Source organism: Aspergillus foveolatus, assembly GCF_047715535.1.
Source record: "Aspergillus foveolatus strain CBS 279.81 unplaced genomic scaffold BDW70scaffold_1, whole genome shotgun sequence".
Lineage (NCBI taxonomy): Eukaryota > Fungi > Ascomycota > Eurotiomycetes > Eurotiales > Aspergillaceae > Aspergillus > Aspergillus foveolatus.
In genome coordinates, this window is record NW_027396065.1 from 659,397 (window position 1) to 684,059 (window position 24,663).

A 24,663-nucleotide genomic window follows, 5' to 3' on the forward strand; every position below is an offset into this window, starting at 1 on the left:
TCAAGATGTGGCAGGAGCCGAAGGGATTTGAAAAGGTGGTTTGAAAAGAAAAAAAAGGGGGTGGGGAAGAGAAAGGGGAGAAAGACGCTGCCACTTCATACGGTATGGCAGGGAACAATCCAGACCATTGTCGGTGGGCCAACAGAACCTACGCTTGGTAGCCGCCGGCGAAGCCATTTCCAAAATTGGCGTTGTTTCCCTGGTTCCAGGTAGAGTTGGGTGTGGCTTGTCCACGGCCATAACCGGTGTTGCCTGGAACCTGACCGAAGCCCTGCTGGGCCATTTGCGGCTGCTCCCAGCCCCTTCCAGCTTGTGCTGGGCCTAAAAACATCGCTGAATTTTAGTCATGATCGAGACAGACAGGAGGGTACGAGGAATTGGTAAATACCTTGAGGAGTCATGGGACCCCCAGGGCCACCATATTGAGGGAAGTACGGACCTGGGCTGGAGGCGAAGGGCGAGTTGGCCTGCTGACCGGGAAAGTTATCGAACTGACCGGTGGGCGGGCGATCTTTACCCCACTATTGATAATTAGCTATAGAAACGGAGGTCGAGCTTGGTGAGAAGCATACGCTGCACTTCAGGGGGCGACCATTGACACTATAGCCGTTCAGCTGGCAGATGGCCGAGGCTGCGTTTTCATGGGTATCCATCTTGATGAACGCAAACCCTCTATCGGCTTGCATACGGGTTTCAATCACGTAGCCAAAGTTTTGGAAGAGGGGAACGATATCATTTTGCGTGGTGTAAGGGGTGAGGTTCCCAACATAACATGTGGTCTGCCATGCTGGGGTTTGCTGGACAACCATGTCGTAGCTCTGAATGCCGTGAGTAGGGAAGTGGTGATGGCCAAATGGCGTAGTCGGTGTCATTCCCATAGCCGCCATTGCCTGTTGCTGGGAAATGGATGGTTGTCCTTTCTGGTTGGCCCAGTTGCAGCGGATAGCGCGAGAGCCAAGCCATTCTCCATCCATCGAGGTTAACGCCTTTTCAGCGTCTGCGCGTTCACGGAAAGCCACAAAGCCATAGCCACGAGAGCGGCCAGTCTTCATGTCCCACATCACACGAGCCTCAGACACTGAGCCAAAGGCAGAGAACGCCTGTAGAAGGACCTCGTCATTGACCTCGTTGCTCAAATCGCCGACGAAAATGTGGAAGTGATTCGAAGTGTCCTCTTTGTTGGCGGTATTTGATTGATACGCCCAGTTCACACGAATTTCCTGTAAGAGGCGTTAGAAGCAGTCTGAGACGACTCAGGCGAAGGGTGTTGGCGCATACCGACTGATGGATCCGACGCCCATTGAGCGTCTGCATGGCTCTCTCGGCAGCACCAGGATCGTCGAACTCAACGAAACCGTAGTTGGCCCCTTTGCTGTTGAACTGCTGTTCCCATTAGTAAGTAATGTCCGACAAGTTCCTGAATCGAGCGCTCAAAGCCTGGAAACCCACGTTCTTATCCGGGATGATCTTGACACTGATGACATGTCCAGTAGTTTCGAAGATTTGTTTCAATATATCCTCCGTGACCCGCGGGTCGAGGCCACCAACGTAGAGAGCCCTCTTGTTTGGTTCAGGGGCTGCACGACGCACATATCCGCCAGCGCTAGTTGGGGACACCATATTCCCAGACATCGGCGAGGTGATAGCGGTCGGGATAGGGTTGGTGTTCTGAGGGATAATCACGGGAGGTCGGGGCGGCGGTGGCATGTGGGAGGGATTGGTTTGACCATTTCCCTGGGATGCATCGTACTGTTGGTTCGAGGCGGCAGTCGAAGGTTGCGGCGGCGCATGGGTCGACGAAGTCGAAGCAGACACGTTATCCGCCATTGTTGTGGGGAAAATCTCAGGTGTTGCGACGTACAAAAGCTTACGATGGTTGACGAAAGAAACAGACGAGCGAGGTGTTGATAGCAGCGTTTGGCTAGGCGATAGATATGGCAATCGCCTGTGACGGGACGATGCAGGGTGTTACGCTGAGACTGAAATGGTGGTGGTTGAAGGCGGAAAAAAGCGACGCGGGGATGGAGGAGAGAGAGGGGACAGCGAGACAAACGATGAGGAAACTCGACTCGAAAACGACAAGAAGCGAAGATACGACAAGTGACAAAAGAGAAGAAAAAAAACGCTAGATCATACAATCAAGCAGCAAACAGATGTCGAAAAGGAAAAAGACGGTGACAAGTCGAGGGGACGGTGGAAAGCTTTGTGATGGATGAAAGGCGCTAAGTGGAATCCTGGCTCTTCCAGGTGCCAGGACCGCCTCCGGGTACCACTGATGTGAGCGAGGCTGTGGAGGCCCCGATTAGACTAGATTAGAAGCAGACAGCACGCAACTCAAAGGGAAGTATAAGAATAAGCAAACTTGAATACGGCGGGCGGCAAGTGAAGGAAAGGAGAGTAGGAAGGGAGCTCCAAGAAAACAGGGGTAGTGAAGCTGGCGAAGTTTTAGTGCCTGTTACGATATAGACTGATAAAGAACAGCGTCTACTAAGCCAGATATATTGTTCGTACCTCTACTTCTCTGTACATCCATGATCGACTTCCAACCCTCCTCTGTACCAAAAAGTTGTATCTCTGGCCCTCGATCTGTCCACTCCGGTGCTTCGTTCTCCTGTCTGACTAGTGGTCCAAGAGCCGCGTCGGTGGGGGAGCCGCTAGTTCGAGCTCGGTTAGCGCCATAGCAGTGTGAGTGCTGGTCTGAACTTGAGAAGACCGGCGCTTAACCACTACCTCATCCTCTTGACAAAAAAAAAAGCCAAAACGCCTGGCACTCGAAGCGCCAGTATCACTTCCAGCATATCTAAATATCCACCAATCGCTTAACATTTGCGTAGCTCTTTTTGCTGCAAATTTTTCTTAACTGCTTGCGGACGATCCTCCGCCTTTGCTACAGAAGTCTTGCCGCGCGGTCTGGCCAACATCTCAGGGATCTAACAACACCCAATCGGCGAGGCCTATCGGCCAATTGCACCATGACTTCTCCAGTCCTTTCAAACCCGGACTCCCTTGAGGTGCTGACGGAAATGGTCAATCAAACCGTAAGTTGCTCAGACTCTTGCTATTCCACTTAAGCTGGCAAAGCATCGCGACGTGTGCGAACTCTTGCTAACCCTAAGTAGTTGATCGAGACTGGCCGGTTTTTCCAACATAAAGGGTCACTGCAGTCTCGGGTGCAATTAAAACGAACCATTCCTGCAGCGCAGGAGCAATTTCAGTCTGCGTTAGATAACCTATCTGAACAGATAGTACGTCGCTCTATGAGGAGCTGTCGTGGAGCCTGCCAAAGCTGACTGAGCACAGTTTGTCGCCAAGGCATTCCTGGAAAGAGACTATGAAGTCGTCAAGGCGCGTAAAGCTGCGCTCCGGACCAAGCGTCCTGCAGATGATGTTGTCATGGGGGAGGCAAAGGCAACGGTTACTTCTCAACCCGTGTCTGTCTCCGAACAAACGGCAGCCGGCGAGATAGTTTCCAACCCAAGCGAATCTAAACCAGTCAGCGACACTGTGAAGATCGAGCAGCAAACAGATCTGAATGGAGATCAGCCAGGAACGACCAATGTGCCTGCGAAAGAAGAGGACTCACATGGCGTCGGCGCCAGCGCCAGTACTGCTCCTGATCTTTCTGGTCAGAATGCTGGAGAGTCGGAACAAATGCTATATAACTCAATGTTGAACAACCCAGAGCCCAACGAGTTCGATCTTAACCTCGACTTCGGTGACAACAACAACAATAATAATAATAATGACAACGCAGGAAATGAAAGCTTCTTCAATACAACCTTCGGCGATTCAAACGCCAATTCTGGTCTCGAGAGCGTGAACACTCAAATGCCAAATACAGAACCCGGCCAGGATAGTAATGCCTTGCCGACAGGGGGCGATGCTTTCGATCTCGAATTACAAAAATTCTCTACTCAATCTGGCGATGCAAACGAACAATTTGGGGGGAATACAGAAGATATCATGGGACCAGGGGAGTCCAGTTTTGACGACTTGTTCATGGAGAGTGAGAACATGGGCGGAAACGACAACAACGACCAGGATTTGTTGGGAGGTGATGGGTTGATGCAACTGAACGAGCTTGACGATAACTGGTTCACATAAATTGAAGTGGTATAGTAGTCGAGTTCTGTTGGCATGCCCGTGTATCTGAGGCTCTGAGCGGAGCCAGACGATGTCAGGCACGCGAGCCTCAATATGCTCCACGCGTCCGAGAGCCACGCTGAATGACTTGTGCGATACTCATGCGTCTAGCTTACACTAATGCCAGCTATATACTCCGTACTTCCCACGGTCTTCTTTCCGGTTTACACCATGTGAAGCTGCTTGGCTGCAAGTATTAGCGGCTCTAGGCCGATTCTTCAGAATTAATCTCTGGTTCCCACGAATTCCCGTATCCGGTAAGCATGGGACGAACGGTGACCGTTCAAAGTACAATGCTCCTGCATACGGGTAGATAGATCCGATAGCCATGCCGGTGAGCGGTGCTGAGTCACTGACGGATTCGGTCAGACCGAAGAAACCCCGAATCTCCGATGTTTGTCGCAGACAATGGCGTTCTTCCTCGTTCTTCCTCCGACGTCTCCAGCTAGTCTCGAGTAGGTAATTTGAGCCATTTTAAGAGCCGAGCCGCGTCTATAGTAAGGGCAGGCGGTTTGCCTTAGGTACTCTGAGTGAGGCAACTGACCCCGGAGTGGTGCCCAAAGGAGCCCAGTGGTGCTAACGGGTGACAGATGCGCTAAAGGCTAAAGTAGCCCGCTTGAGGCCCAGCTCGTGGGCTTTCGAGTCAGGTGTCGACTCTCGACTCGGGAACTCATGATGTCACTCAGTTGCTTGACGTGAAAAGGCCCGTCAAAGATCCCCCGCATTGAGTATTTTGGCGAGCGCTCTTGGCTTGCTTGAACCCAAGGGCTTGGCTGCGCCCTGAACATCGGCGATGCTGATCATGGAGGGTGGCTATTTCTGAACGGTAGGAGGACGGTGTCGACTCCAGCGTGTTTTGAGCTTTTTGGAGTGCGATTTCAGAGTATTTTGGAGATGCCGAGGCACCCGTCTTTGATCTTTCTTTAGAACACTCCATGTTCTCAGCGAACGAGTCGATGTGTCCAGGGCGATCCGACGTCATCCCGAGGAGTTCTCCGTAGGCCGGGCCAGGTCTTTTCTGGTAAGCTTTAAGACGGATCAGTCCTGCGGCATCCTATCCATCACATGGCCGGCTCTAGAGAAGTCAAAGCGGCGGCAGATACATTGTAGGCTGTACTTGGAGGTAAAGTCAATGTCTCGAGTGCGAGCGCTCAAACTACTGTCCCCTACGGAGTATAGACGCCCTACTCCATTGTTGCCACTGGTGGATCCGGATTCCATTACCAGACCCAGTCGTCATGTTGTGGTAAAGAGAGAGTGTAATATCCAGAACCACAGCTCATTCCTCCATTACCGGATCACCGGAGAGTAGCCAGTCAAGCAATTTGATGGACCAATTCTGCCTCCGCGTCATCGCCCATGAACTGTTTTCCTGTCTGATGATCCTTCAAATAATACTAATAATAATCTGCAAGCCCAAACAGAAAAAAGTCTTCTTCCCGCACCGCCTCACTTCTGTCATTCTTGTGTCTGGGCCATCCGCATCCGCGTCCACCCATACCACACCGTACAAACATCAACCATCACGGACTCTCGACCTCTCTTCACCTCTTTCCGATTCCGTCTTGACCATTATTATTTTCAAGACGGGCTGCGCGTTCTCTCGTTCATTCTTACCTTCTTTTCGACCTAAGCCGCCCTGCAGCGTGACTGAGCTTCGCAGCTCCTTGCGTGTCGATCATCCTCCCCAGAAAGGAAGGACGAGCAATCCAAAAGCAAAGACACACAAGACCCTGCTCAACCCCAGCTGGTCGCACGACTCAGGTTCGCTTGGGATTGTGCGTAAAATTCGTACCAAACCAATAGAGCCTTCCAATCAATAATACAAGAGACTAGAGCCCAGCTAGGTATTGAATTGAAGCCTTGAAGCTGCTCCTGCTAGCTGCACCGCAAATCCCTCAATTTCGGGCGCAGAGCCTGACCCTGAGACTGCTCCATACCTCCAGAACCAAAATCGATCCAAAGTCCAGACGCGGTAAGTTGAAACCTGAAGAGGGTCGTCGGCCTTTACTTTTATTTTTTTTGAGATCTCTAATCAGTCTGACCTGTGTCGCTTCTTTATTTCTTCTCCCTTGTTTCCTTTTATACTCCCGCCCCGTCCCTTCTATCCCTGTCCCATATTTATATATTTCTAAATTTCCCCCTCAGGATCCCAAAGGCCTTGCATACTTGCTTTATTTCCGTCACATTATACCCCAGATAATGACCCTTCACTGGCGTCTTTCACGATGACAGCTGCTCATGTGCCTCAGGATCTACCAGAATCAGACACCGCCGCAAATCTAGTCGCCGGTCAATTCCCCTGCGAGACGTCTGAACCCGTCTCTCTGCTTTCGAGCCTGCTGCATCCCAGGCTTCATCATCGCGGGTCAACTACTGCGTCCGCGACAGTCGAAAATACCGATTTCGCTACCCAACAATTTCCCAAGCAAGCCGGTCTCGCTCGTCGCGGGTCTATCTTCAGAAAGCTGGCGGGTCCCCGGGAAAACGCGAAGCGCTTTCTCCGCCTAGGAACCGCCCAATCTCCAGCGCCGCCGTCGCAGGATCGCCCGATGGCTCGGCCACGTCGTCATCGCCCTGTCTCTGAGATCATTCTTTCCCCAGACGATGTCAACATGCTTGCCGCCCCGTCTCTTCAGCCGGGCAGAATGCGCTCGCATTCTTCCTCGAACTCGTCCGTAGTAGCCTCTCGCGGGCCGTCGTCGGGCTGCGTTCCTGACAACGCGTCGTTTCCATCGTTGCCGAACGAAAAGATCGTTGCGACGGGAAGTGGGATTGCTGTTGGGATCGCCCTCACAGAGCCTGTGCTCTTCCTTCAGGGCTACGACCAGAATGACCCTACTACAAAGAAGTCTGCCATCTTGCGCGGGCAGTTACATTTAAAGATCACAAAAAGTGTCAAGATTAAGAAAATCTCGATTTGTTTCAGAGGACAGGCGCAGACCGATTGGCCAGATGGTACGTTCTGTTGGTTTCAGCTTGCCTTTGCATTTATTGACCTTACGCTATAGGAATTCCACCCAAGAAGATCCACTTTCATGATAAGAAAGACCTAGTTACGCATGGAGTCGTGTACTTCAACCACGGCGATACAGCTCTTATGCAAAACGACTACGGCGCCCACATCTATAAGCACGCCAAACCTCTAAGTATAGTAACGGGGAACAAGGATAGCACGACCACAATCACCCGAGAGATTTTCAGTAACAGCAATTCCTCAACATCGCTCAACGGTCTGACCAGCAGAGAGGCGAAACGCCTCTCATTACAGTCCAGCAACTCGCGCAGTTTTGGTAAGGGCGATCCGCCGCCGGCCGGCCCGCCCCAAACTCAGCGCAACTATCGATTGTTTCCAGTTGGCGATTACCTGTACAGTTTTGAGTTCCCAATCGACGGATCCCTTCCGGAGACGATCAAAACGGAACTCGGGTTTGTGAGGTATGATCTGGAAGCCATCGTGGAGCGTTCCGGCGCTTTCCGGCCAAATCTGCTGGGCACCCTGGAAGTGCCCGTCATCCGCACACCGGCAGAAGGCTCGCTAGAGCAAGTCGAACCGATTGCCATTTCACGGAACTGGGAGGACCAGCTGCACTATGACATTGTTATTTCGGGAAAATCCTTCCCGCTCGGGTCTCAGATTCCGATAGCTTTCAAGCTTACTCCTCTAGCGAAGGTTGAGTGTCACCGGATCAAGGTCTTTGTGACGGAAAACATTCAGCACTGGACTGCTGACAAGAGTGTCCACCGATTTCAACCTGCAAAGAAGGTACTGCTTTTCGAGAAACGGGCCGACCAGGCAAGCACCAGCACGTATCCCGGCAGCTCAATGCGCGTTACGGCTGGTGGAGGCATCGAATGGGATCAACGCGCAGCTGCTGCGCGAGGGGAGGAAATTGTCGGACGGGGTCGAACCAACCTGCTTGGAAACCTGAACAGTGAATCTGGGGTAGGACCGACTGAAATGGAATTCAGTGTCCAGCTTCCGAGCTGCCACGAAATGAAGAATCGAGACGAGTCACAGCGTTTGCATTTTGACACGACGTATGACAACATCCAGATCAACCATTGGATCAAGGTATGTCTGCACCCTATATGATCATTTATACGGTACTAACTGGACTCAGATCGTCCTTCGTCTGTCTAAGCAAGATGAACGTGATCCCGGGAAACGACGACACTTTGAAATCTCGATCGATTCGCCCTTCCATCTACTCTCATGTAAAGCCACGCAAGCGAACATATACCTACCAGCGTATACAACGCCTGGATCGGAGCCTGCAAGTCCAGCACCACAGTTTGAATGTGGATGTGCGGGCGCTCCGCAAGTTCGCCGCAATGCATCTCGCACCCCGTCCAGCTCTGACCGTGATGATCCACCGGCTCACGTTACTAGGAGCTTCACCAGTGGTTCTGGCGGTTTAGCTCGACCTCCAGCGGCGCATCTAGCTTCCGAGTCAGAGGGACGAGTGACCGAACAGGTGCCTCGGCCGATGCACCTGCTCCGCGCCCCATCTTTTGCACCGCCCGCATTTGACGATGTACCTCCTCCGCCACCCCTCATCACACCTCCGCCAGAGTATACGAGTATAGTCGGAGACAACGACCGCGAAGCAGTGCTACAAGACTACTTCTCGCGTCTCTCCACCTACGAAGAACATGTCGACGATGAGCGAGGCTCGGGACGAGTCGACGTGCCCTTAACACCTGGGGCGCGCGTCAACCGCAGTATGGACGTTCCGAGAGAATGGATCCGTCTAGATCAGACGGCGTGAATCCGAAGGAGTATATACACTTATCTACGACCTTAAACCACCACGAAGTCACGAATTCACGATTTTCTTGTTTTCCGTCGAAGCGGACGGAGAGTTGCCATACACTATTGTTACGCTACGTGTTTCTTTTGTGATTCCCTGGGTTGCATAGGTTTGTCATTGATTAAGGTTTGAAAACTAGGCGCAGGAGGAAGGAGGGGGTTTGTCACTCAGCATTATATATATATCTCATCGAAGTATCAACCATCTATAACTGTCCACCTCGATCCGCCCTCTAGCTCTAAACATTTTTCTATGGTGAAAACGTAGTGAAATGAGCCGGTCCTCAATTCCTCAACTGCCCCAACCTTTCCTTCTCCGGCGGGATGAATCTCGTCCTGTACCCAATCGATATCCTATCACCTCCCCAAACTCATCAGCACACCTTTGCCTTGGAATATAGGAAAGGAGGACAAACCCAGACTTGCTCTCGTCCGCAAAGTTCACATGATCCGGCTTAACAGTTTTCCGGAACTCCTCGTCCTCCCAGAGCCTTGTAAACTGCCTGATATCATCCATAACAAACTGCACGATGTAGTCACAATCCGCTAGCTTCTCGGTCATATGCATCTGCTCGGCGTGGGGTGTGAAGGTGGAGAATTGGTCGATCTGCATATATCCAGTCAGTAATCCACGTGCCTTAAAGAGTTTGGGAGGATATATGAAGTAGAAGTACCAAGGTATACTCCTTAACACCGTATTTCAGCAGGAAGGGTAGGGCAAGGGGTGCATGGTGGTTTGTTAGATACTCGTGCAAGGAGGACTCGTCGAGCCCAGGCTTGCGGAAGCCAGTTATTGTTAGGACCACTTCGGTGGGCATTCTGTACAGGTCAAGGTAGGTCTGCTATTTCTCGAGGCGGATGTGGGTGGTTGAATTGAAGTCACTGCATTTGGAGGGAAGGTGCAGTAGTAAGGGTTGAACGTTGGCAGCTCAGGTCTCTATATATCTCGAGATGATCTCTGGCTAGAATGCCGGATGCTACATAAGTCAAGCTAGTGTTGCAGTATACCTAATCCGGACAGATTATTGCTTTTTTCGACGGAAACGTCTGACAAGTCTACTTTTGAAAGTTAGACAACTAAAATAAGGTGTATAATGAGAGTTCACATTGTACAGCCCAGCTCTCGATCCTAATTTAAGGTTCAAGGTTGCATCCCTTGACTGTCCAGTCCATTCTCACTACCACCTGGGCAACCATTTCCACATCACCTACCTCATGATTGATCCATGGTTCAATTACTGACTGATTCCAAAATGTTCACGCACACAGCCATCTTTACTCTCTCTTTTCTACTCACAGTCTCTTTCCTTCTGTTTAGATATCTTATCCACCCGCTCTTCCTCTCCCGCCTCTCAAAGCTCAACATTCCCAATGCGCACTTCACCTCCCCGCTGTCCAGCTACTGGATTAACTCCATCCGGCATGCCGGAATAGAAACAGTCACGATTCATGCTCTGCATGCAAAACATGGGCCAGTCGTTCGATTATCACCGAACGAATTGAGTGTCAACTCTCTCCATGGACTACGGGTGATCTATACCGGAGCGTTCGAGAAACACGCTCTGTACAGAGATCTGTTTCTCAACTTCCATACGGAGAATCTGGTTGGTATGCTGGGTAATAAAGAGCATGCGCGGCAGAAGAGAATGCTTAGTCGGGTTTATTCAAAGTCGTATTTACAGGAAAGCGAGGATATGAGAGAGATCTCGACGGTGATTCTATCGACTCGACTCCTACCGATCCTGCATCAGATCGCGGAGAATGGAGAGACTGTGAATGTCCTGCCGCTGTTCCAGGCTGTCGGGATGGATTTCACCTCGGCTTACTTGCTTGGCGTGCAGAATGGGACGAGGTATTTGTTTGATCTGCCGGGCTGGCAGAGGTGGCTAGAAGAGTATGAGAAGTTCAAGCATTTGAGCCTCGATGAGCGGGCTGATGGGTTTATTGAACGGTGGTGTCTGAATTTATGTCGACAAACGCAAATTGAGTCGAGTAGTAGTGACGCTATATCCACCAAACCGGTCGTATACAATGCCCTCCGGCATGGTTTGGAGAAGGCCCCAGAATTCCGTCCCAACGACTTCGCTATTGCGTCGGAGCTTCTCGACCACCTTATAGCCGGTCATGAAACGTCGGGGATCACATTCACGTATATAACGTGGGAGCTCTCGCGTCGTCCAAACCTGCAAGATGAGCTCCGAGCAGAACTGCTCCTTTTGCAACCTTCACTAAAATACCCCTTTCCATCAGGGGGTGAAAATGGTAGTTTTCCGCATCCATCATCGGTTGACAATCTTCCCCTCCTTGATGCGATCGTCCGCGAAACACTTCGGCTCCATGCCCCCGCCTCGTCACCACTGCCCCGTGTAACTCCAGATACGCCAGGTGGAACGTCAATAGACGGCTTCAATGGTATTCCAGGCGGCATCACTGTCAGCTCATCTGCATATACCCTCCACCGGATTGAGGAGGTATATCCGCAGCCAACGGAGTGGCTACCACAGCGATGGCTCGACCCCGGGTCTGGAAAGAAACATGATATGCGGCGGCTCTGGTGGCCGTTTGGGAGTGGAGGTAGGATGTGTCTAGGGAGTAATTTTGCGCTGCAGGGTATTTCCCCAATATTTTCTTTCAGTTAATACTGTTTCTTGTCTTCTTTGTCTCGGTAGTTGTGTGCTGATAGGATACAGAAATCAAGTTGGTGATGGCAGCGGTCTATACCAATTACACGACGGCTGTTGTGGATGATGAGGGCATTGAGCAGGACCTCGCAGACTTTATCTCCCTGCCGAAGGGACGCAAGCTGTTGCTCAGGTTTAATCCTATTAACAGAGCTTAACAGCGTGGCACCTGTCTGCTCACGATGATGAATTGTTCGGCTCACGCACCATACAATAAAGCTGCAACAGTCAGCCATTGCACTCGTATCGAGAAAAGGAGCACTTACTTTACAAGCCTCTCCCTCTCCATCACCATCCCGACACTCCATCTCCATTCTCAACCGAAACCCAAGTCGTTGATATATTCCCACATTTGGCTCGAATCTTGAGCTTTCTAGATAACACTTCATCCCTTCTCTATCCGCAATTTTAGTAACTTCCTCGAAGAGCTTTCTTCCCACGCCCCTCCCCTGCGCATCGGGCCTGACGGCAACAATATTGCAGAAGTAGTACCCCCGTTCATCGTCCCATATAGTTTTCTGGCATTCAGCTTGCCGCTCTTTCCAGAGGTAGTACCGACGGATATTGAGCCCGCCCCGTCCGCCGTGTCGGAGATTATTCAGCCCCTGCCGGAACCAGAGGAGCCAGGATTGGGACCAGCTATACCATGATTCTGGTTTTGATAGGGGATGGGGTGCAAGCCAGCATGACACGCCAACGATTCTTTTGTCTCCTGCAGCAGAATCTAGTTCTGTATCTGTGTCCACGGCAACATGGAAAATGGCGTTATTGATTCCCCAGAGACACCGTGCTTCTAATGAGCCGTAGTTGCGGATTTTGTTGAACTGTTCTCTGTGTTAGCTTCTCCCCCTCATTCTCACAATTCGCGCTTCCAGGTTATATACAAGAATTGATGATATAAGCATGCACCATTCAATATCTACACTGGCGTATAACGAGAGCAACAAGCCAGGCCTGTGCAGAGAAAAGACAAGAGGGGAGGATACCATAAGATACGTACCTTCTCCTTATCAAATACCCACTGAAAATAGGGATCATCTGCAAAAGCCTGCTGGATCACCTCGATTGCGCCGGGGATCTCGGCTGTCGTGAGCGGGTGCACCTCGATTGGCATATCTATCCGAGTTTCTTCGTTTGAGACTGTCAAGCGTCAGTATATGGTCTCGTGGAGGGTTAGGAGGGCGGAAATTACAGTACCTTATGATAGTACTCTGAAGGGCTGGTTCGCGGAAGTGGATGGGAGAAATAGATACAAAGCAGAATATACAAAGTATTGGTTGATGGTTCCACTCCGAGCTGTAGAGAAAGGATGTGGTCAGAGCTCGGTCTGTCTCGAGAGGAGTGATTGTAATAGATTATGCATGTATCAAGCAGAGAAGATGTCTGCTTGGAGATCTTTATAAGTGATAAACGATAAAGCTTCGGTTCAATCTGGATCAGGCAGGTCCACGCGGATCCGAGGTCTTATCACGGGGTATCCACTATCTCATTGTTCTACACATCTACCTAGTACACTCTTTGGTCCATATAGCATTATATATTAGTCTATGTACAGTAATGTGCTCTATTTCTATATGCTGAGAAGTGTAAGCAAAAAGAGAAGGCTACTCATCCCACTCCCCCGCCAATTTCTCATCCAAACCACAGAATCCCTCCAACACAGCCATTCCACGCACCCTCTCCTCCTCGATGCGCTCCCAAGTCCACTCATCACCATCCCAAGATTCTGCGTTGGCCTTCTTCTCCGCCTCTAGTTTTCCGCTCTCCGGAATATCACCGTCTTCCAACTTCAGCACCTCGCCAACAAGTGACCCATCCACACCACTGGCAGTCGCCGTGATTCCAGACGGTGTTCCAGTGCCAGATGCATCAGTAGATTCCAAGGAGTCACCCGGCACAGGTAGACCCTTCGGCCGCTCCGGCAGGAACCCGCTCTTGCGCAACACCCTCTCCGGCGGAATCGTCAGCCGTCCCTTCTTAACGACATACTTGCTGATAGCCGTCGCGTAAAGCATCCTCTTCCCGCCGTTCTTCGCTGCTGGCTTAACAAAGAAACTTAAGATATACATCCACTTCTTGTCCCAGCCCAGAACGCGAGACTCGACTTCATACTTCGTGTAGGGCTTGATCTCGCGCTTGAAGGTGCAAAAGACGGACCCCAGAGCGATGTACATACTCTTCCGTGGCGGCGGGGTCTTGCCCTCCGCGCGCGCCTTTTCCGCAAGTTCGATATCAAGCTCTTTGCTTGTTAATCCGACACCGGGACTGTAGAGGCGGGTTACGAGGGCAGTGCGGGAGACATCGAGATCAGAAAAGTAGGTGCTGTTAGACTTGTGCAAGTTGTAATCTGTTTCGAGGAGGGGTGTTGTGGTAGTTATCGCGTAAGGGACGAAGATAGGATGCGTAGGTTTTCCGGTTGAGGTTGTCAGGGCTTTGTTTTTGGGGAAGAATGGGTAGTCGGGGCGCCAGCGGATGTTGGAGAGGAAGTGTCGGGCTAGGCGGACCTAAATATCTGTGTTATGTTCTGGCTGGCTTTATTTAAATGATGAGCGCGAGCGACTTACGTGCCAGACGAAGGGGAGGTTCTTGAGATTGAGGATTGCTAGGAGGAGGGCCAGGGTCCGCCAGGATACGAGTACTGAGAGAATCGCGCGAATATTCTCGACGCTCAGATGACGCGCCATTTCGTCCATCATCTGGAAAGAGAAAAGAAGAAGAAGCGGAGAGTTGTCAGATGTATTAAGTAGGGTAAGATAAGTGTTGCTGGCGCGCTTCGGACTTCTAGACGGAGCGCTAGTCACAAATACGATGTGGCATGTGCAAACGGAAAGGAGCGGCGTTCTGACAGTGTAAATAATTGATCGACGTCGAGCTCTCGAGTATTAACTCTATAGAATACCCCAATAAAAAATAATGTTGGGATTGCGAACCGAGGCTTCTAAATAAGCCCGTAGTCACGTGGAGTCGCTTAGGACCTGGAAGTATACGACGAATAAAGGCCGACATTCCTTATATGCCCCGTCGGCACTTAAGTTTGACTGATCAAAAAATAGCCATAGTGTTCGGCGGGCTCGAGACCCCATTCGCACAATTCAAAGGGCTACTCGAGACGAAAAACGTCCAGCGACCATGCTGTTTACACATCTCCGCCAACCCATCCAAATCAAACATCTCGCCAATAGGTACTCCCCACCCCGCAAGTAGATGATGATGCAGATCAAAGTCCGGGTCAAGTGGTGGGTACACCTCGAAACTGACCGCGTCTGACGCAACCGCCGCAAAGTGGTTGTCCCAAAAGAACCGTAGCACACGCTCACTTTGCTCAATCCCGGCATGTTTTGGCGTCACCTGCTCGCTGTACGCTTGTTTCTGCTCGTCGTTCATGGCCGCCCATGTTTGCGGCAGACCGACTCGGAGGAAGAAGATGTCGCCGCGCTGGAATTCAATCTTGCACTCTCGCACAATCTCGTGCACAGTGTCTAATGAGATCTCCTGCTGTGTTAAGGCATTGACGGGGATTCCCTTCTTTTCAGCCCAAGAGACGAAATCGATAAGGACGCCGCGTCCTGCAATACCCTTCTTCGCCCAGTACCCCATTCCGATACGGGGATTCTTAGGGTCTTGAATTTCTTCTGCACTCGTTCCTCCGTAGAAGAGTCGGCGGTTGGGGTCTTCGGCCGTTGGCGCGGGCCCATTGTGGTGACGGAGGCCGTCCCATTGAGATGACTGCTGCGGATTGAAGTGATATTCGTCGTCAAAAGCCACGCCTTCTGCGACCCATTTTATCCTGTGCTCAAAGGGCTTGCGTTTGAATCCTGCCGATTTTGTGAGTTGAGAACTGGCTAATCTGCATGAGGGTAGCCCACCTGGAGGATTCAAGTTCTCAAGGTCCCAGTTCAGACATACCCGCTCGCCCGTTTGGATTTGGCGGGCTGCATCGGCAACGATGTTAGGGGTCAGGATACGGAGCATGCCTAGGCCCTCTTCGGGCGAGCCTTTTGGAGCAGGCCAGTATTGGCGCTTGTTGGGGAGGTCATCAAAATGTGGTAGGTCGAAAATAGCCATAATGAGCTTGTCAATATGGTCAGTTGTGGGTCGTCTGTTGTTGATGAAATTCTTAAGCAGTCTGGAGCATGGTAGAGCTGTCAGAGATTAGCCTCCAGCAGCATGTCCACATTCCCGCAACTAAATAATGCATGAGAATCGGAGGCAGGTGGGGGAGGTCCGGTTCGGAGCAAGTCCGCCAGCAAGCGGAGACGTACATGCATTAACCAGAACAGTTGACAAGGTCTAACGCGATAATATAAAAATTTATCCGAACATAGACATGCTAATTACGTAGAGTTACACATCAATAGCTCATAGGTCATCCACGTCTTCGTCCGTCGAAGATTTCCCCTGCTTGTTGAGCCGGGACATCTCGTGTTCGTTGCCAGAACGCGAAGAGCCAGAGCTTGACATCGCAATCGCCTGGCGCCCGGTATCTGAAGACTCGAGAAACTCTCGCAGCCAGCGCTTACCCTCGATCATCGCCTGGTTGGATGCCGCTTCCGTCATCTTCAGGATCGGTCCCCATAGGTTGAGCTGGTAAGTGACGTATGCACCGACAGCGCATACGAAGAGCAGGAAGAAGTAGGCCGGGTTACGCAGAACTGGCATCGACGGTCAGCAACGAAAAGAGGGTTTGACATAAAGGTGACTCTTACCAGCAACGATCTCGTTCCAGCCGAGAGCAAGAAGAATACCGTAGAAATATAACGGGACCTGCGTCATGCCCCCGATGGCACTCCGTTTGGCCTCTACGTATACTCCATCTGCGGCCTTCTTGAATCTGATTGTGAGTTCCTGGCGTTTCGCATCGCCAAGAATGGTCATTTCTTCCTCCAGGCTCTTGCCTTCTTCTTCGTCCACACCACCAATAGGCGGCAGATCTTCTTCATCTGCGGGTGTCGCTGAGCTAGGAGTATGTCCGACCCAGCGGTCTAGTGGGGGCGGAGCTGAGGTTTCCGCTAGTCGGAATCGGGAAAGAAGGGGTATCAAAGTCAGAGTCGACTCGCGAGCTCGAGTATAGATGCCCTCGATGTCGTCAGTCGGCCGCCAAATCCTCGGAACGCCGGCTTCATCGTAGCGGAACTTGTCTTCAAAGTTCTCCCGCAGTTTGAGTAACAAGTTTCCCTCAGTCATTTCCTCTTCAATCTTGGCGCGCAGGACACCCCAAGACTTCCTTCGCAGCCTCCATAGCCCAACATCCACTTCCTCTAGGCTGGCATCAAAGCTGCTTGCGCGGTCTGTAAATCTTCTCTCGGCGTCAAGGACTGTCTCAACAAAGAGGTTCCACACACGATCCCAGAACTTCTTTTCAGACGGCTTCTCGCCCGATTCGGGCGCAGCGCCACCGGCACGTCCAGAACCCAGAGCGTTAAACTCCAAGCCAACGGATTCACCTAAGCGAGACTGAACCCATCGCTCAACGCGGGTCGCTAACCGTCTCATCTCATCCCTTCTCAGGCGGGCGCTGACCTCTGAGAGCTCTTTTTCGTACAATGCCAATTCTTGCTGATAATTACTCCAGGGTGCACCCTCTACCACAGTGACACGGGCGACTTCTTCATATTTCTGAAGAGCTTTCTTCACCTCGTCGTTGACTATCTCGGCAAAGTCATAGCCTGTGCCCTTTTTCTGTCCCGATTTCACTTCAGCAGTGACTGCGTCACTGAACTCATTGATGCCGGACTTGTGCGCGGCATTAAGTTGACCCTGGAAAAGGGCCTTCAAACGGGTATCAACCTTTCCCTCAAGCTCTGCCCGCTTCCGCTGATAGACACCTTTGTGGTACCGGCTCGCTTCAGTCTCAAAGTTCTTCGTCGCCTTAGCACGTGCCGATCGCATGGCTGCACCCAACCCTCCAAGCACCTCCGGCTCTCCAAGACGAGATGCCTGAGATTGTTTGTCCTCAAAGGGAACAATGGCCTCGTCAAAGGCGACCATCACCTCTCTCAGAATTTCATCACACCTGAACTGAGCAAGTAATTCTTGCTGAGTCGGCAAGTCCAGATCTTTATTGTTGACAATCTGATCCCAGATGCCTTCCGCATACACTGAGAATCCGTCGGCGGGAATACGGCGATGATACTCTGGAAGGAAAACACCGCCTTCTGAGAACTCACCGTTTTGCGCATTGAGTGTCGCATTCTTTTGCCCTTCGCGAAAACGGAGACTGAGCTTTTTGGTTTCCTCGACAAACTTCTCAGGTTGGTAGCTCTTGTGAGGTAGTCCGTAGAATTGGAAGTCAAAGTAATCATGCACAGTCGAGCGTTCCATTCCTGGAGGTTTGGAGATGGAGTCCCAGAGGCGAGACATATCTTCCATCAATGTCTTCTGCAAAGCCTTGAGCGGTGTCGTGCCAACAAAATCACGGATTACGAAGAAAAGAAGGGAACGATGGGCGGTGCTGTAGCCGGAATAGTCAGCTTTCGCGCATGTGAGAATGGACATCCAGTAACATACTTCTTATCCTTCAAGAATAACTGTAAGTTAACCTCAAAGACCGTTTTGAGTAAGCCCATGTTAGCTCCTTGGTATAGACCAACTTGGTGCTCCCAAATGTTAACAATCAAAACCTCACTAGTCGCGAGCGCAAAGAGAGCGCTCTTGCGCTCGAAGTCCTGGTCTTCACCCCGCTCGCGTCCATCGGTACCCTCCACATCCATCACCAAGATGTTATCAGCCATCGACTTGCCGTCTCCGTTTTTATTCTTCGATAGCCAAATGCCCTTGGTGGTCTGACGTCGTTCCGTTTCGGCCATGACGGAGAAGTGGGTACCGAAAAGGTGGTTGAGAAGGGTAGACTTCCCTGTCGATTGAGATCCAAAGACCGAGATAAGATGGTAGTTGAAACCTGCAGGGGTGACATTTTCGAAGGTTAGATACTTGGTCAGGTTCGTACTATAGTACGACTGTTAGCTCCCATCGCCGTACAAAGCGAATGCCGTCCGACGTCACATCAAGCCGCATTGCGCACAAACATGTTTACATGTCAGAAAGGACAGAAGGCATACTTGAATTCCTTATTCTCGTCGATTACTTGAACTCCATGCTCATATGTCGTCTTATCGCTGCTGTCGCTGCCAATGGGGGCAAAATGGCCATTGGTCGCCATGGTGTGAGAACGCCGTCGGAGAGTTACCCAAATTCACAGGAACAGTTGCTAAGGCAAGGTATTGTCGTTCCAGAATTTGAGAGAGCTCTAACAAGCGGAGGAGTATCGCTGGGAGTGACGAGTATGCGATCACGGTCGTGATGTTAAGGAGACTTAGGAAGCTTAATGCAGGGCCGATCGGCTGTAAGGAGACTGAAAGTTCATGTCAATGAAGTAAGAAAAGGTCACTGGAAGTGTCAATCACAAGACTGGCAGCCACACAGAACGCACCTGGAGGATCTGGTGGTGCACCCGAAATTGATTGTAAGGCCAGGTTGGTCGCTTGCAAGTGGGTGGTGGATCGTGATTCCCCAGCCTCCCATGAGTCCAGGCGCACTGTGCAGGTGGCAGGAAGTAGGAGCGTTCTGGAGCGTCATCGAAGCCTGAATTTCAAGGCCACAATTTATCATGCCATTCTCGTATTATCGTATTCCCTCCTCCAACTTCCAAAGGTAGAGGATGGAGTAGATGGCACAAGGAGACGGACAGTTGGACCCGTATCTGCCCTGTTGATTTACAAAGAAGGGCAACATGACGTGGAAAGATATGAGGTAACAAGACTCACTGATCATCCAATTCATATTCAAACATTGCTAGAAACAGGAGAGGAGAGCCGAATAAAAGATTCTACATATTGAATAAAATACAAGTATATGAATATAACACTAAACGCCGGAGCGACCCCTTTCCCAATGTAATGTACTGAATCCATTCACGGCATCCTGCACTGCAAGTCGTTATTACCGAGAGATCCAGACGGATACTTTTCAACAAGTACAAAGCAGTCGTTTACTCCTCAATGACGCGCGTGATCAGACCGGTAGCAACGGTGCGGCCACCCTCACGGATGTTGAAGCGCTGACCAGCCTCAGCGGCGACGGGGCGGTTAAGGTTCAAAATCATTTCGACGTTGTCACCGGGCATGACACGACGGCTTAGGTCGCCATCGGGGAAGGTGAGATCACAAGCCTCGTCTAAACATTGGTTAGAATTACGATGATGCTCGAAGATTGCATTCAAATAATTCGAGCGAGAAAGACTTACCGGCAGTGCGGATGTAGGCCTGGGGACGGTAGTTGGAACCGAATCCACTGCGGCGGCCACCCTCAGCCTCGGTCAGGACATACATGGAGACCAAGAACTTCTTGTGGGCCTTAATAGAGCCAGGAGCAGCGATGACCATACCGCGCTTGACATCCTCACGGCGGGTACCACGGAGAAGGAGACCGGAGTTGTCACCGGCACGCGACTCGTCACAGGACTTCTTGAAAGTCTCGATGTCAGTGACCTTGGTCTTCTGGACTTCACCGCCACCGTGGATCTCAATTTCGCTATCCTTCTTGAGAAGACCACGCTCGACACGGCCAGAGGCGACGGTACCACGTCCAGGGATGGAGAAGACTTCCTCGACGGACATCAGGAAGGGCTTATCCAAGTCACGCTGGGGAGTAGGGATCCAAGTGTCAACAGCCTCCAGAAGTTTGTCAATTCGCTCAGCACCAATGTCGGGACGGCGGTCCTCGAGAGCGCACAGGGCGGAGCCGAAGATGATAGGGGTCTCTTCGCCCTCAAAGCCGTAAGTGTTAAGAAGCTCACGCATCTCCAGCTCAACGAGCTCCAACATCTCAGGGTCATCGACGGCATCGATCTTGTTGACGAAAACAACAATCTTCTGGACACCCACTTGGCGGGCAAGCAGCAAGTGCTCACGAGTCTGGGGCCTGTTGCACGGGCGGTGTCAGCTGTCTGCTACTTCATCTCAACTCGTGCATTTGGGTCGACGTACATCTGTCCATCGGAAGCGGCAACAACAACAATAGCACCGTCCATGTTGGCGGCACCAGTAATCATGTTCTTAATGTAATCGGCGTGACCGGGACAGTCGACGTGAGCGTAGTGCCTGCTGTCGGTCGAGAACTCGATGTGGGCGGTAGAGATGGTAATACCACGCTTACGCTCCTCAGGAGCCTTATCAATGGCACCATACTCAAGGAATTGGGCAAGCCCCTTGGAGGCCTGGTGCTTGGTGATGGCAGCGGTCAATGTGGTCTAAGTAGTTGGTTGTCAGAAAAGAACAGCTCCGGAGTAGAAGTACAGTAACTCACCTTGCCGTGATCGACGTGTCCAATGGTGCCTTTCAAGTGTTGATTAGCCGAATGACAGCCCGATAAACAAGATATCCTGCTTACCGATGTTCACATGGGGCTTGGTGCGCTCGAAGGTAGTGGCCATCGCGCGGACCGTCTGCCTATCCTTGGAGAGCGCATATTGCACAGGGTTGACACCACGGGGACGCAGAATAGACGTCTTGGTGGTGCGAAAAAGAAGGTTGGCGGTTCTGGAAAGGCCCGACATGATGACTGCTCCGCAAGAAAACGACAAACAGAAAAATGAGCAAGGGAACGCGATGGATTGAAGAACGACACCCGGCAATGGGTTGAGCTTTGCAACTGGCCCGAAAATTTTAGGAGATGTGCTTAGTCATCAATAAACCAATCAGCAACGGAGTATTGCGGATGTTCCTGGAGTTCCCGGTACTTCTGCTCCGTCCTATACTAGAGTCGCTCCATACTTTGTTCGGATTACTATGCAGCTGAGTGTTCAAATCTGATATGATTACTATCATTTGTGTACCCAGATTTGGTATATCTGAGTATTAGGTCAGTTTACAAGACTGTTGTACATCTACAGACGCAATGCCGGGCTACTGGTTGACCGCCACTCCGTATTCCGTGGTACTCCGTGATATTGTACAATTTTCCTATGGTTTCAATAATATACATAATATACAGCGTTAGCTTGAGGGTTCCTTACGTGTCCTTCCTTTTCACTGTAAGCACAACCCGCTTGCCGGGTTCGCCCTCCATAGGCGAGATTTGTGTAGCATTGGCATCTTTAATTGCCTGCAGTATTTTTTCCATCACATTTTTGACCTCTTCGTCAGTCGCTGGCCGCTTGTGTCGCTTTTTCGTTAGGATAATCTCCACCTGTATACCCTTCTCCAGGAACTCCGAGATCTTTTTAAGTCGATGAGCAAGATCATGAGGGTCAATGGCCCAGTTCAGCTCAACTTGTTTGACCGTTTTCTTGGCGGCTTTGGCGGCTTTGGCAAAGGCGCGCGCGCGCTCTTGAGCTTCGCGGCGATTTATGACTTTGCAGACGGGTAGCCGATCGCGCGTGCCGGCCTGGACCTGAAGTAGGTATTGCTGTGGTCTTTGGAGACTGCTCAGGAAAGTGTTGAGTTTTGTTGGGCCACTGAGTTTGTTATCCTCGCCGACGACGTGGACATAGTCCGATTGAATGTTTTCGTCTTTGATCTCCCCGGCGCCTTGCGGGCCACTGCTGGAACTTGCGTAGCGAAACCGAGTTTGTGATAGATCCTGAATGGGAAAGTGATGCTTGAATTGGAGCCGCGGTGATGCTCGTGATGCTTGCGGCAGGAGGAATGTCTGGCGAAGAGCCTGTGTCGTTGAGACGAGGCCGCGGATGTGCTTCATCGTGGCGAGAAAGGTAGACTGGAGTGACAAATAGAAAAAGCGAATCAATCACAGTATTATCAGAGCGTTGAATGTCTGAGAAACCAAGTCAAATACCATGAAAAGAGAACAGTATTCAGAACAATATTCAAATGTTCAGGAGCCTGGAGTACAGCTTGCTAAAGCTTGCTAGCTTGCAGAGCCGACGCATGCGGTTGGGGGAATCTCTGGAACAGTCGAGCCACAGTCCAGATTCGACGCCACAGCGGAGCCGACCCTTTTCCACCCGTTTGGCCCTGTAGTCTACCCTGGATCTTCGTGGACAACTTTCTTATCTTCCATCCCTTCTGCCTCGTTCGAGTTCTCGTTGGCTTTCGTTGGAGGTCCCAGCCCCTATGATTCTAGCGTCCTTCAATCCCTAAAATCTCTCTCTTTTTGCCTCTCGGACGCGACCCAAGGACGTCGTCCGTGGGACGTGCCTGAAACCCTTTCCATTCTTTTCTTGCTCGCATGTCGACTGGAGTTGACGGTCGACAACAAGGCCCAAGAGTCAGCAGACGTTCTATATCTCGGGTTACGGATTGCCCCGAATCTCCCATAGATTTACAAACCGCATTTGTGGACAAACGACCAGCCATCATGACCCAGAGTCAGCGCTCCCGTTACATCAAGACGGGTGCCATTGTCAGTGCTCTGTTGCTGATTCTCTTCTGGCTCTCTCCGTCGAGGGGTACGGGTTATAGCGGTAGACCTGGTGAGTTGCTACTGATTATTGCCTTTACTTGTCACTGATTCCAGCCCAGGTTCCCAGCTTTCTGCCGGCGGTTCTCCTCCTACGACGAAATGCTCGAAACCCTATGACTCCTCAAAGCCTCTTGTCCAGTATGCGATGATGATTGATGCTGGAAGTCAGGGTTCCCGAATCCACGTCTACAGGTTTAACAACTGCGGACCCACACCCGAGCTTGAGCATGAAGAGTTCAAGCAAACTGAGCCGAAAGAGGGTGGTTCTGGTCTCAGCTCTTACAGGGAGGATGCAGAGGGCGCAGCAAAGAGCTTGGATCCTCTTATGGCGGTGGCTATGTCGACTGTCCCCGATGAGTACAAGTCATGCTCACCGATTGCGGTCAAGGCTACTGCTGGATTACGCATGCTTGGTCCTGAGCTGAGCGAGAAGATTTTGGAAGCCGTAAGGACTCGTCTAGAGACTGTCTACCCTTTCCCCGTCGTCTCTCGGGAAAAAGGTGGCGTTGAGATCATGGACGGCAAAGACGAGGGTGTCTATGCTTGGATCACCACCAACTACCTCCTCGGAAAAATCGGTGGACCGGATGAGACTCCTACCGCAGCGGTCTTTGACCTTGGTGGAGGATCCACACAGATTGTCTTCCAGCCCACCTTTGAGAAGAGCCCCTCCGGCGGTATGCCTGAGCACCTGGCTGAGGGTGACCATAAGTATGATCTTCAGTTTGGTGGACGGCACTTTGAGCTCTACCAGCACTCACATCTTGGTTATGGTCTCATGGCTGCTCGCGATGCGGTGCACAAGGCTATTGTCGAGGCAAAGTTAGCGTCTATGCCCCCAGACGATCGCTCTTGGCTGAAGCTACCAATCTCTAACCCTTGCATCGGACCGGGAATGGAACGCGAGGTGAAGTTGAAGTATGAAGGTGAACAGGCTAACCACCCGCTCGCCCCTGGTGTCACAGTCAAAATGGTTGGCCCTAAGGAGGGAGCTCCTTCGACAGCCGCTCAATGCCGCGGACTGACGGAGAAGATCCTCAACAAGGATGCTGCGTGCACACTAGCTCCGTGTTCCTTCAATGGTGTCCACCAGCCGTCACTTGAAAAGACCTTCGCTAAAGAAGATGTTTACATCTTTTCCTACTTCTACGAGCGTACGCAGCCCTTGGGCATGCCGGATTCCTTCACCTTAGATGAATTGCACGACCTCACAAAGACTGTATGTGCTGGAGAGTCTGCGTGGAGTGTCTTTGAAGGAATCCCAGATGCACTGAAGGAACTACGTGACCGACCTGAGTGGTGCTTGGACTTGAATTTCCAGCTTGGTCTCCTTCACACGGGGTACGAGATGCCCTTGTCGCGCGAAGTTAAGATTGCGAAAAAGATCAAAGGCAACGAGCTTGGATGGTGTCTTGGTGCCAGGTAAGCAACTTCAGCCTCTCTATGATTTCCATTGCACTAACGCCTGAGTAGTCTCCCTCTCCTGAGCCAGGAATCAGGCTGGACTTGCCGAGTGAAGGAGATCTCGTAGATGACGGTGACGCCGGAATGACCTGAGTTATACCTTTTTAATTATCCTTAAATATGAGTGCATACAAGTTTCTTCCC

At 51.3% G+C, this 24,663-nt stretch overlaps 12 protein-coding genes across 12 annotated transcripts; 4 read left to right on the forward strand and 8 right to left on the reverse strand.

The window, feature by feature from the left end:
* Window positions 1-56: 56 nt before the first annotated feature.
* On the reverse strand, window positions 57-1,976 carry BDW70DRAFT_2763 (nuclear and cytoplasmic polyadenylated RNA-binding protein pub1). Its single transcript, XM_073743666.1, has 5 exons — window positions 1,450-1,976; window positions 1,279-1,380; window positions 573-1,220; window positions 389-521; window positions 57-321 (listed from the first exon to the last, which is right to left on the reverse strand). Exons 1-5 carry the CDS (start codon window positions 1,825-1,827, stop codon window positions 149-151), a joined length of 1,434 nt encoding a protein of 477 aa, XP_073601154.1. The 5' UTR covers window positions 1,828-1,976; the 3' UTR covers window positions 57-148.
* Window positions 1,977-2,827: 851 nt separating this feature from the next.
* Window positions 2,828-4,405, forward strand: BDW70DRAFT_2767 (uncharacterized protein). The gene is made up of 3 exons (XM_073743667.1): window positions 2,828-3,038; window positions 3,120-3,245; window positions 3,301-4,405. The coding sequence occupies exons 1-3, from the start codon at window positions 2,973-2,975 to the stop codon at window positions 4,102-4,104; spliced, it is 996 nt and encodes a 331-aa protein (XP_073601155.1). The 5' UTR covers window positions 2,828-2,972; the 3' UTR covers window positions 4,105-4,405.
* Window positions 4,406-6,371: 1,966 nt separating this feature from the next.
* BDW70DRAFT_165540 (arrestin family protein) lies at window positions 6,372-9,159 on the forward strand (the record flags this gene model as incomplete). The annotated part of the gene is made up of 3 exons (XM_073741772.1): window positions 6,372-7,101; window positions 7,155-8,218; window positions 8,268-9,159. 3 exons carry the CDS (start codon window positions 6,372-6,374, stop codon window positions 8,913-8,915), a joined length of 2,442 nt encoding a protein of 813 aa, XP_073601156.1. The 3' UTR covers window positions 8,916-9,159.
* Window positions 9,160-9,163: 4 nt separating this feature from the next.
* BDW70DRAFT_125836 (EthD domain-containing protein) lies at window positions 9,164-9,895 on the reverse strand. The gene is made up of 3 exons (XM_073734974.1): window positions 9,631-9,895; window positions 9,373-9,563; window positions 9,164-9,310 (listed from the first exon to the last, which is right to left on the reverse strand). The coding sequence occupies exons 1-3, from the start codon at window positions 9,772-9,774 to the stop codon at window positions 9,241-9,243; spliced, it is 405 nt and encodes a 134-aa protein (XP_073601157.1). The 5' UTR covers window positions 9,775-9,895; the 3' UTR covers window positions 9,164-9,240.
* Window positions 9,896-10,209: 314 nt separating this feature from the next.
* BDW70DRAFT_146472 (cytochrome P450) lies at window positions 10,210-11,795 on the forward strand (the record flags this gene model as incomplete). Its single annotated transcript, XM_073738584.1, has 2 exons — window positions 10,210-11,566; window positions 11,647-11,795. The coding sequence occupies 2 exons, from the start codon at window positions 10,210-10,212 to the stop codon at window positions 11,793-11,795; spliced, it is 1,506 nt and encodes a 501-aa protein (XP_073601158.1).
* Window positions 11,796-11,836: 41 nt separating this feature from the next.
* Window positions 11,837-12,751, reverse strand: BDW70DRAFT_155025 (GNAT family N-acetyltransferase; the record flags this gene model as incomplete). Its single annotated transcript, XM_073739958.1, has 3 exons — window positions 11,837-11,856; window positions 11,909-12,461; window positions 12,638-12,751. The coding sequence occupies 3 exons, from the start codon at window positions 12,749-12,751 to the stop codon at window positions 11,837-11,839; spliced, it is 687 nt and encodes a 228-aa protein (XP_073601159.1).
* A 490-nt stretch (window positions 12,752-13,241) lies between these two features.
* Window positions 13,242-14,321, reverse strand: BDW70DRAFT_155026 (acyl-CoA thioesterase; the record flags this gene model as incomplete). The annotated part of the gene is made up of 2 exons (XM_073739959.1): window positions 13,242-14,141; window positions 14,202-14,321. The coding sequence occupies 2 exons, from the start codon at window positions 14,319-14,321 to the stop codon at window positions 13,242-13,244; spliced, it is 1,020 nt and encodes a 339-aa protein (XP_073601160.1).
* Window positions 14,322-14,506: 185 nt separating this feature from the next.
* On the reverse strand, window positions 14,507-15,812 carry BDW70DRAFT_2830 (uncharacterized protein). Its single transcript, XM_073743675.1, has 2 exons — window positions 15,504-15,812; window positions 14,507-15,452 (listed from the first exon to the last, which is right to left on the reverse strand). Exons 1-2 carry the CDS (start codon window positions 15,700-15,702, stop codon window positions 14,680-14,682), a joined length of 972 nt encoding a protein of 323 aa, XP_073601161.1. The 5' UTR covers window positions 15,703-15,812; the 3' UTR covers window positions 14,507-14,679.
* Window positions 15,813-15,865: 53 nt separating this feature from the next.
* sey1 (dynamin-like GTPase SEY1) lies at window positions 15,866-19,148 on the reverse strand. Its single transcript, XM_073734975.1, has 5 exons — window positions 19,067-19,148; window positions 18,696-18,988; window positions 18,145-18,582; window positions 16,344-18,088; window positions 15,866-16,289 (listed from the first exon to the last, which is right to left on the reverse strand). The coding sequence occupies exons 2-5, from the start codon at window positions 18,794-18,796 to the stop codon at window positions 15,997-15,999; spliced, it is 2,577 nt and encodes an 858-aa protein (XP_073601162.1). The 5' UTR covers window positions 18,797-18,988; window positions 19,067-19,148; the 3' UTR covers window positions 15,866-15,996.
* A 239-nt stretch (window positions 19,149-19,387) lies between these two features.
* BDW70DRAFT_2839 (translation elongation factor Tu) lies at window positions 19,388-21,253 on the reverse strand. The gene is made up of 5 exons (XM_073743679.1): window positions 21,025-21,253; window positions 20,941-20,969; window positions 20,622-20,884; window positions 19,880-20,556; window positions 19,388-19,809 (listed from the first exon to the last, which is right to left on the reverse strand). The coding sequence occupies exons 1-5, from the start codon at window positions 21,188-21,190 to the stop codon at window positions 19,625-19,627; spliced, it is 1,320 nt and encodes a 439-aa protein (XP_073601163.1). The 5' UTR covers window positions 21,191-21,253; the 3' UTR covers window positions 19,388-19,624.
* Window positions 21,254-21,628: 375 nt separating this feature from the next.
* BDW70DRAFT_125846 (putative translation initiation factor IF3) lies at window positions 21,629-22,501 on the reverse strand. Its single transcript, XM_073734976.1, has one exon. It carries the CDS (start codon window positions 22,330-22,332, stop codon window positions 21,646-21,648), a length of 687 nt encoding a protein of 228 aa, XP_073601164.1. The 5' UTR covers window positions 22,333-22,501; the 3' UTR covers window positions 21,629-21,645.
* A 449-nt stretch (window positions 22,502-22,950) lies between these two features.
* Window positions 22,951-24,586, forward strand: BDW70DRAFT_155031 (guanosine diphosphatase; the record flags this gene model as incomplete). The annotated part of the gene is made up of 3 exons (XM_073739960.1): window positions 22,951-23,065; window positions 23,115-24,477; window positions 24,529-24,586. 3 exons carry the CDS (start codon window positions 22,951-22,953, stop codon window positions 24,584-24,586), a joined length of 1,536 nt encoding a protein of 511 aa, XP_073601165.1.
* Window positions 24,587-24,663: the final 77 nt, after the last annotated feature.

What these genes read in the sequence shown, in the direction of transcription:
- BDW70DRAFT_2763 (XM_073743666.1), bottom strand. Translation starts at nt 1,827, where the DNA reads ATGGCGGATAACGTGTCTGCTTCGACTTCGTCGACCCATGCGCCGCCG. An exon ending in AGATCATCCCGGATAAGAAC is followed by an intron (nt 1,381 to 1,449) that starts GTGGGTTTCCAG and finishes TGGGAACAGCAG; the next exon opens with TTCAACAGCAAAGGGGCCAA. An exon ending in GTCGCCCCCTGAAGTGCAGC is followed by an intron (nt 522 to 572) that starts GTATGCTTCTCA and finishes AATTATCAATAG; the next exon opens with TGGGGTAAAGATCGCCCGCC.
- BDW70DRAFT_2767 (XM_073743667.1), top strand. Translation starts at nt 2,973, where the DNA reads ATGACTTCTCCAGTCCTTTCAAACCCGGACTCCCTTGAGGTGCTGACG. An exon ending in CGGAAATGGTCAATCAAACC is followed by an intron (nt 3,039 to 3,119) that starts GTAAGTTGCTCA and finishes AACCCTAAGTAG; the next exon opens with TTGATCGAGACTGGCCGGTT. An exon ending in ATAACCTATCTGAACAGATA is followed by an intron (nt 3,246 to 3,300) that starts GTACGTCGCTCT and finishes GACTGAGCACAG; the next exon opens with TTTGTCGCCAAGGCATTCCT.
- BDW70DRAFT_125836 (XM_073734974.1), bottom strand. Translation starts at nt 9,774, where the DNA reads ATGCCCACCGAAGTGGTCCTAACAATAACTGGCTTCCGCAAGCCTGGG. An exon ending in GTGTTAAGGAGTATACCTTG is followed by an intron (nt 9,564 to 9,630) that starts GTACTTCTACTT and finishes GGATATATGCAG; the next exon opens with ATCGACCAATTCTCCACCTT. An exon ending in GCGGACGAGAGCAAGTCTGG is followed by an intron (nt 9,311 to 9,372) that starts GTTTGTCCTCCT and finishes GGGAGGTGATAG; the next exon opens with GATATCGATTGGGTACAGGA.
- BDW70DRAFT_2830 (XM_073743675.1), bottom strand. Translation starts at nt 15,702, where the DNA reads ATGGCTATTTTCGACCTACCACATTTTGATGACCTCCCCAACAAGCGC. An exon ending in TGAGAACTTGAATCCTCCAG is followed by an intron (nt 15,453 to 15,503) that starts GTGGGCTACCCT and finishes CAAAATCGGCAG; the next exon opens with GATTCAAACGCAAGCCCTTT.
- sey1 (XM_073734975.1), bottom strand. Translation starts at nt 18,796, where the DNA reads ATGGCGACCAATGGCCATTTTGCCCCCATTGGCAGCGACAGCAGCGAT. An exon ending in GACGAGAATAAGGAATTCAA is followed by an intron (nt 18,583 to 18,695) that starts GTATGCCTTCTG and finishes GTCGTACTATAG; the next exon opens with TACGAACCTGACCAAGTATC. An exon ending in TTATTCTTGAAGGATAAGAA is followed by an intron (nt 18,089 to 18,144) that starts GTATGTTACTGG and finishes TTCCGGCTACAG; the next exon opens with CACCGCCCATCGTTCCCTTC.
- BDW70DRAFT_2839 (XM_073743679.1), bottom strand. Translation starts at nt 21,190, where the DNA reads ATGTCGGGCCTTTCCAGAACCGCCAACCTTCTTTTTCGCACCACCAAG. An exon ending in GACACGTCGATCACGGCAAG is followed by an intron (nt 20,885 to 20,940) that starts GTGAGTTACTGT and finishes CCAACTACTTAG; the next exon opens with ACCACATTGACCGCTGCCAT. An exon ending in GGCCTACATCCGCACTGCCG is followed by an intron (nt 19,810 to 19,879) that starts GTAAGTCTTTCT and finishes ACCAATGTTTAG; the next exon opens with ACGAGGCTTGTGATCTCACC.
- BDW70DRAFT_125846 (XM_073734976.1), bottom strand. Translation starts at nt 22,332, where the DNA reads ATGAAGCACATCCGCGGCCTCGTCTCAACGACACAGGCTCTTCGCCAG.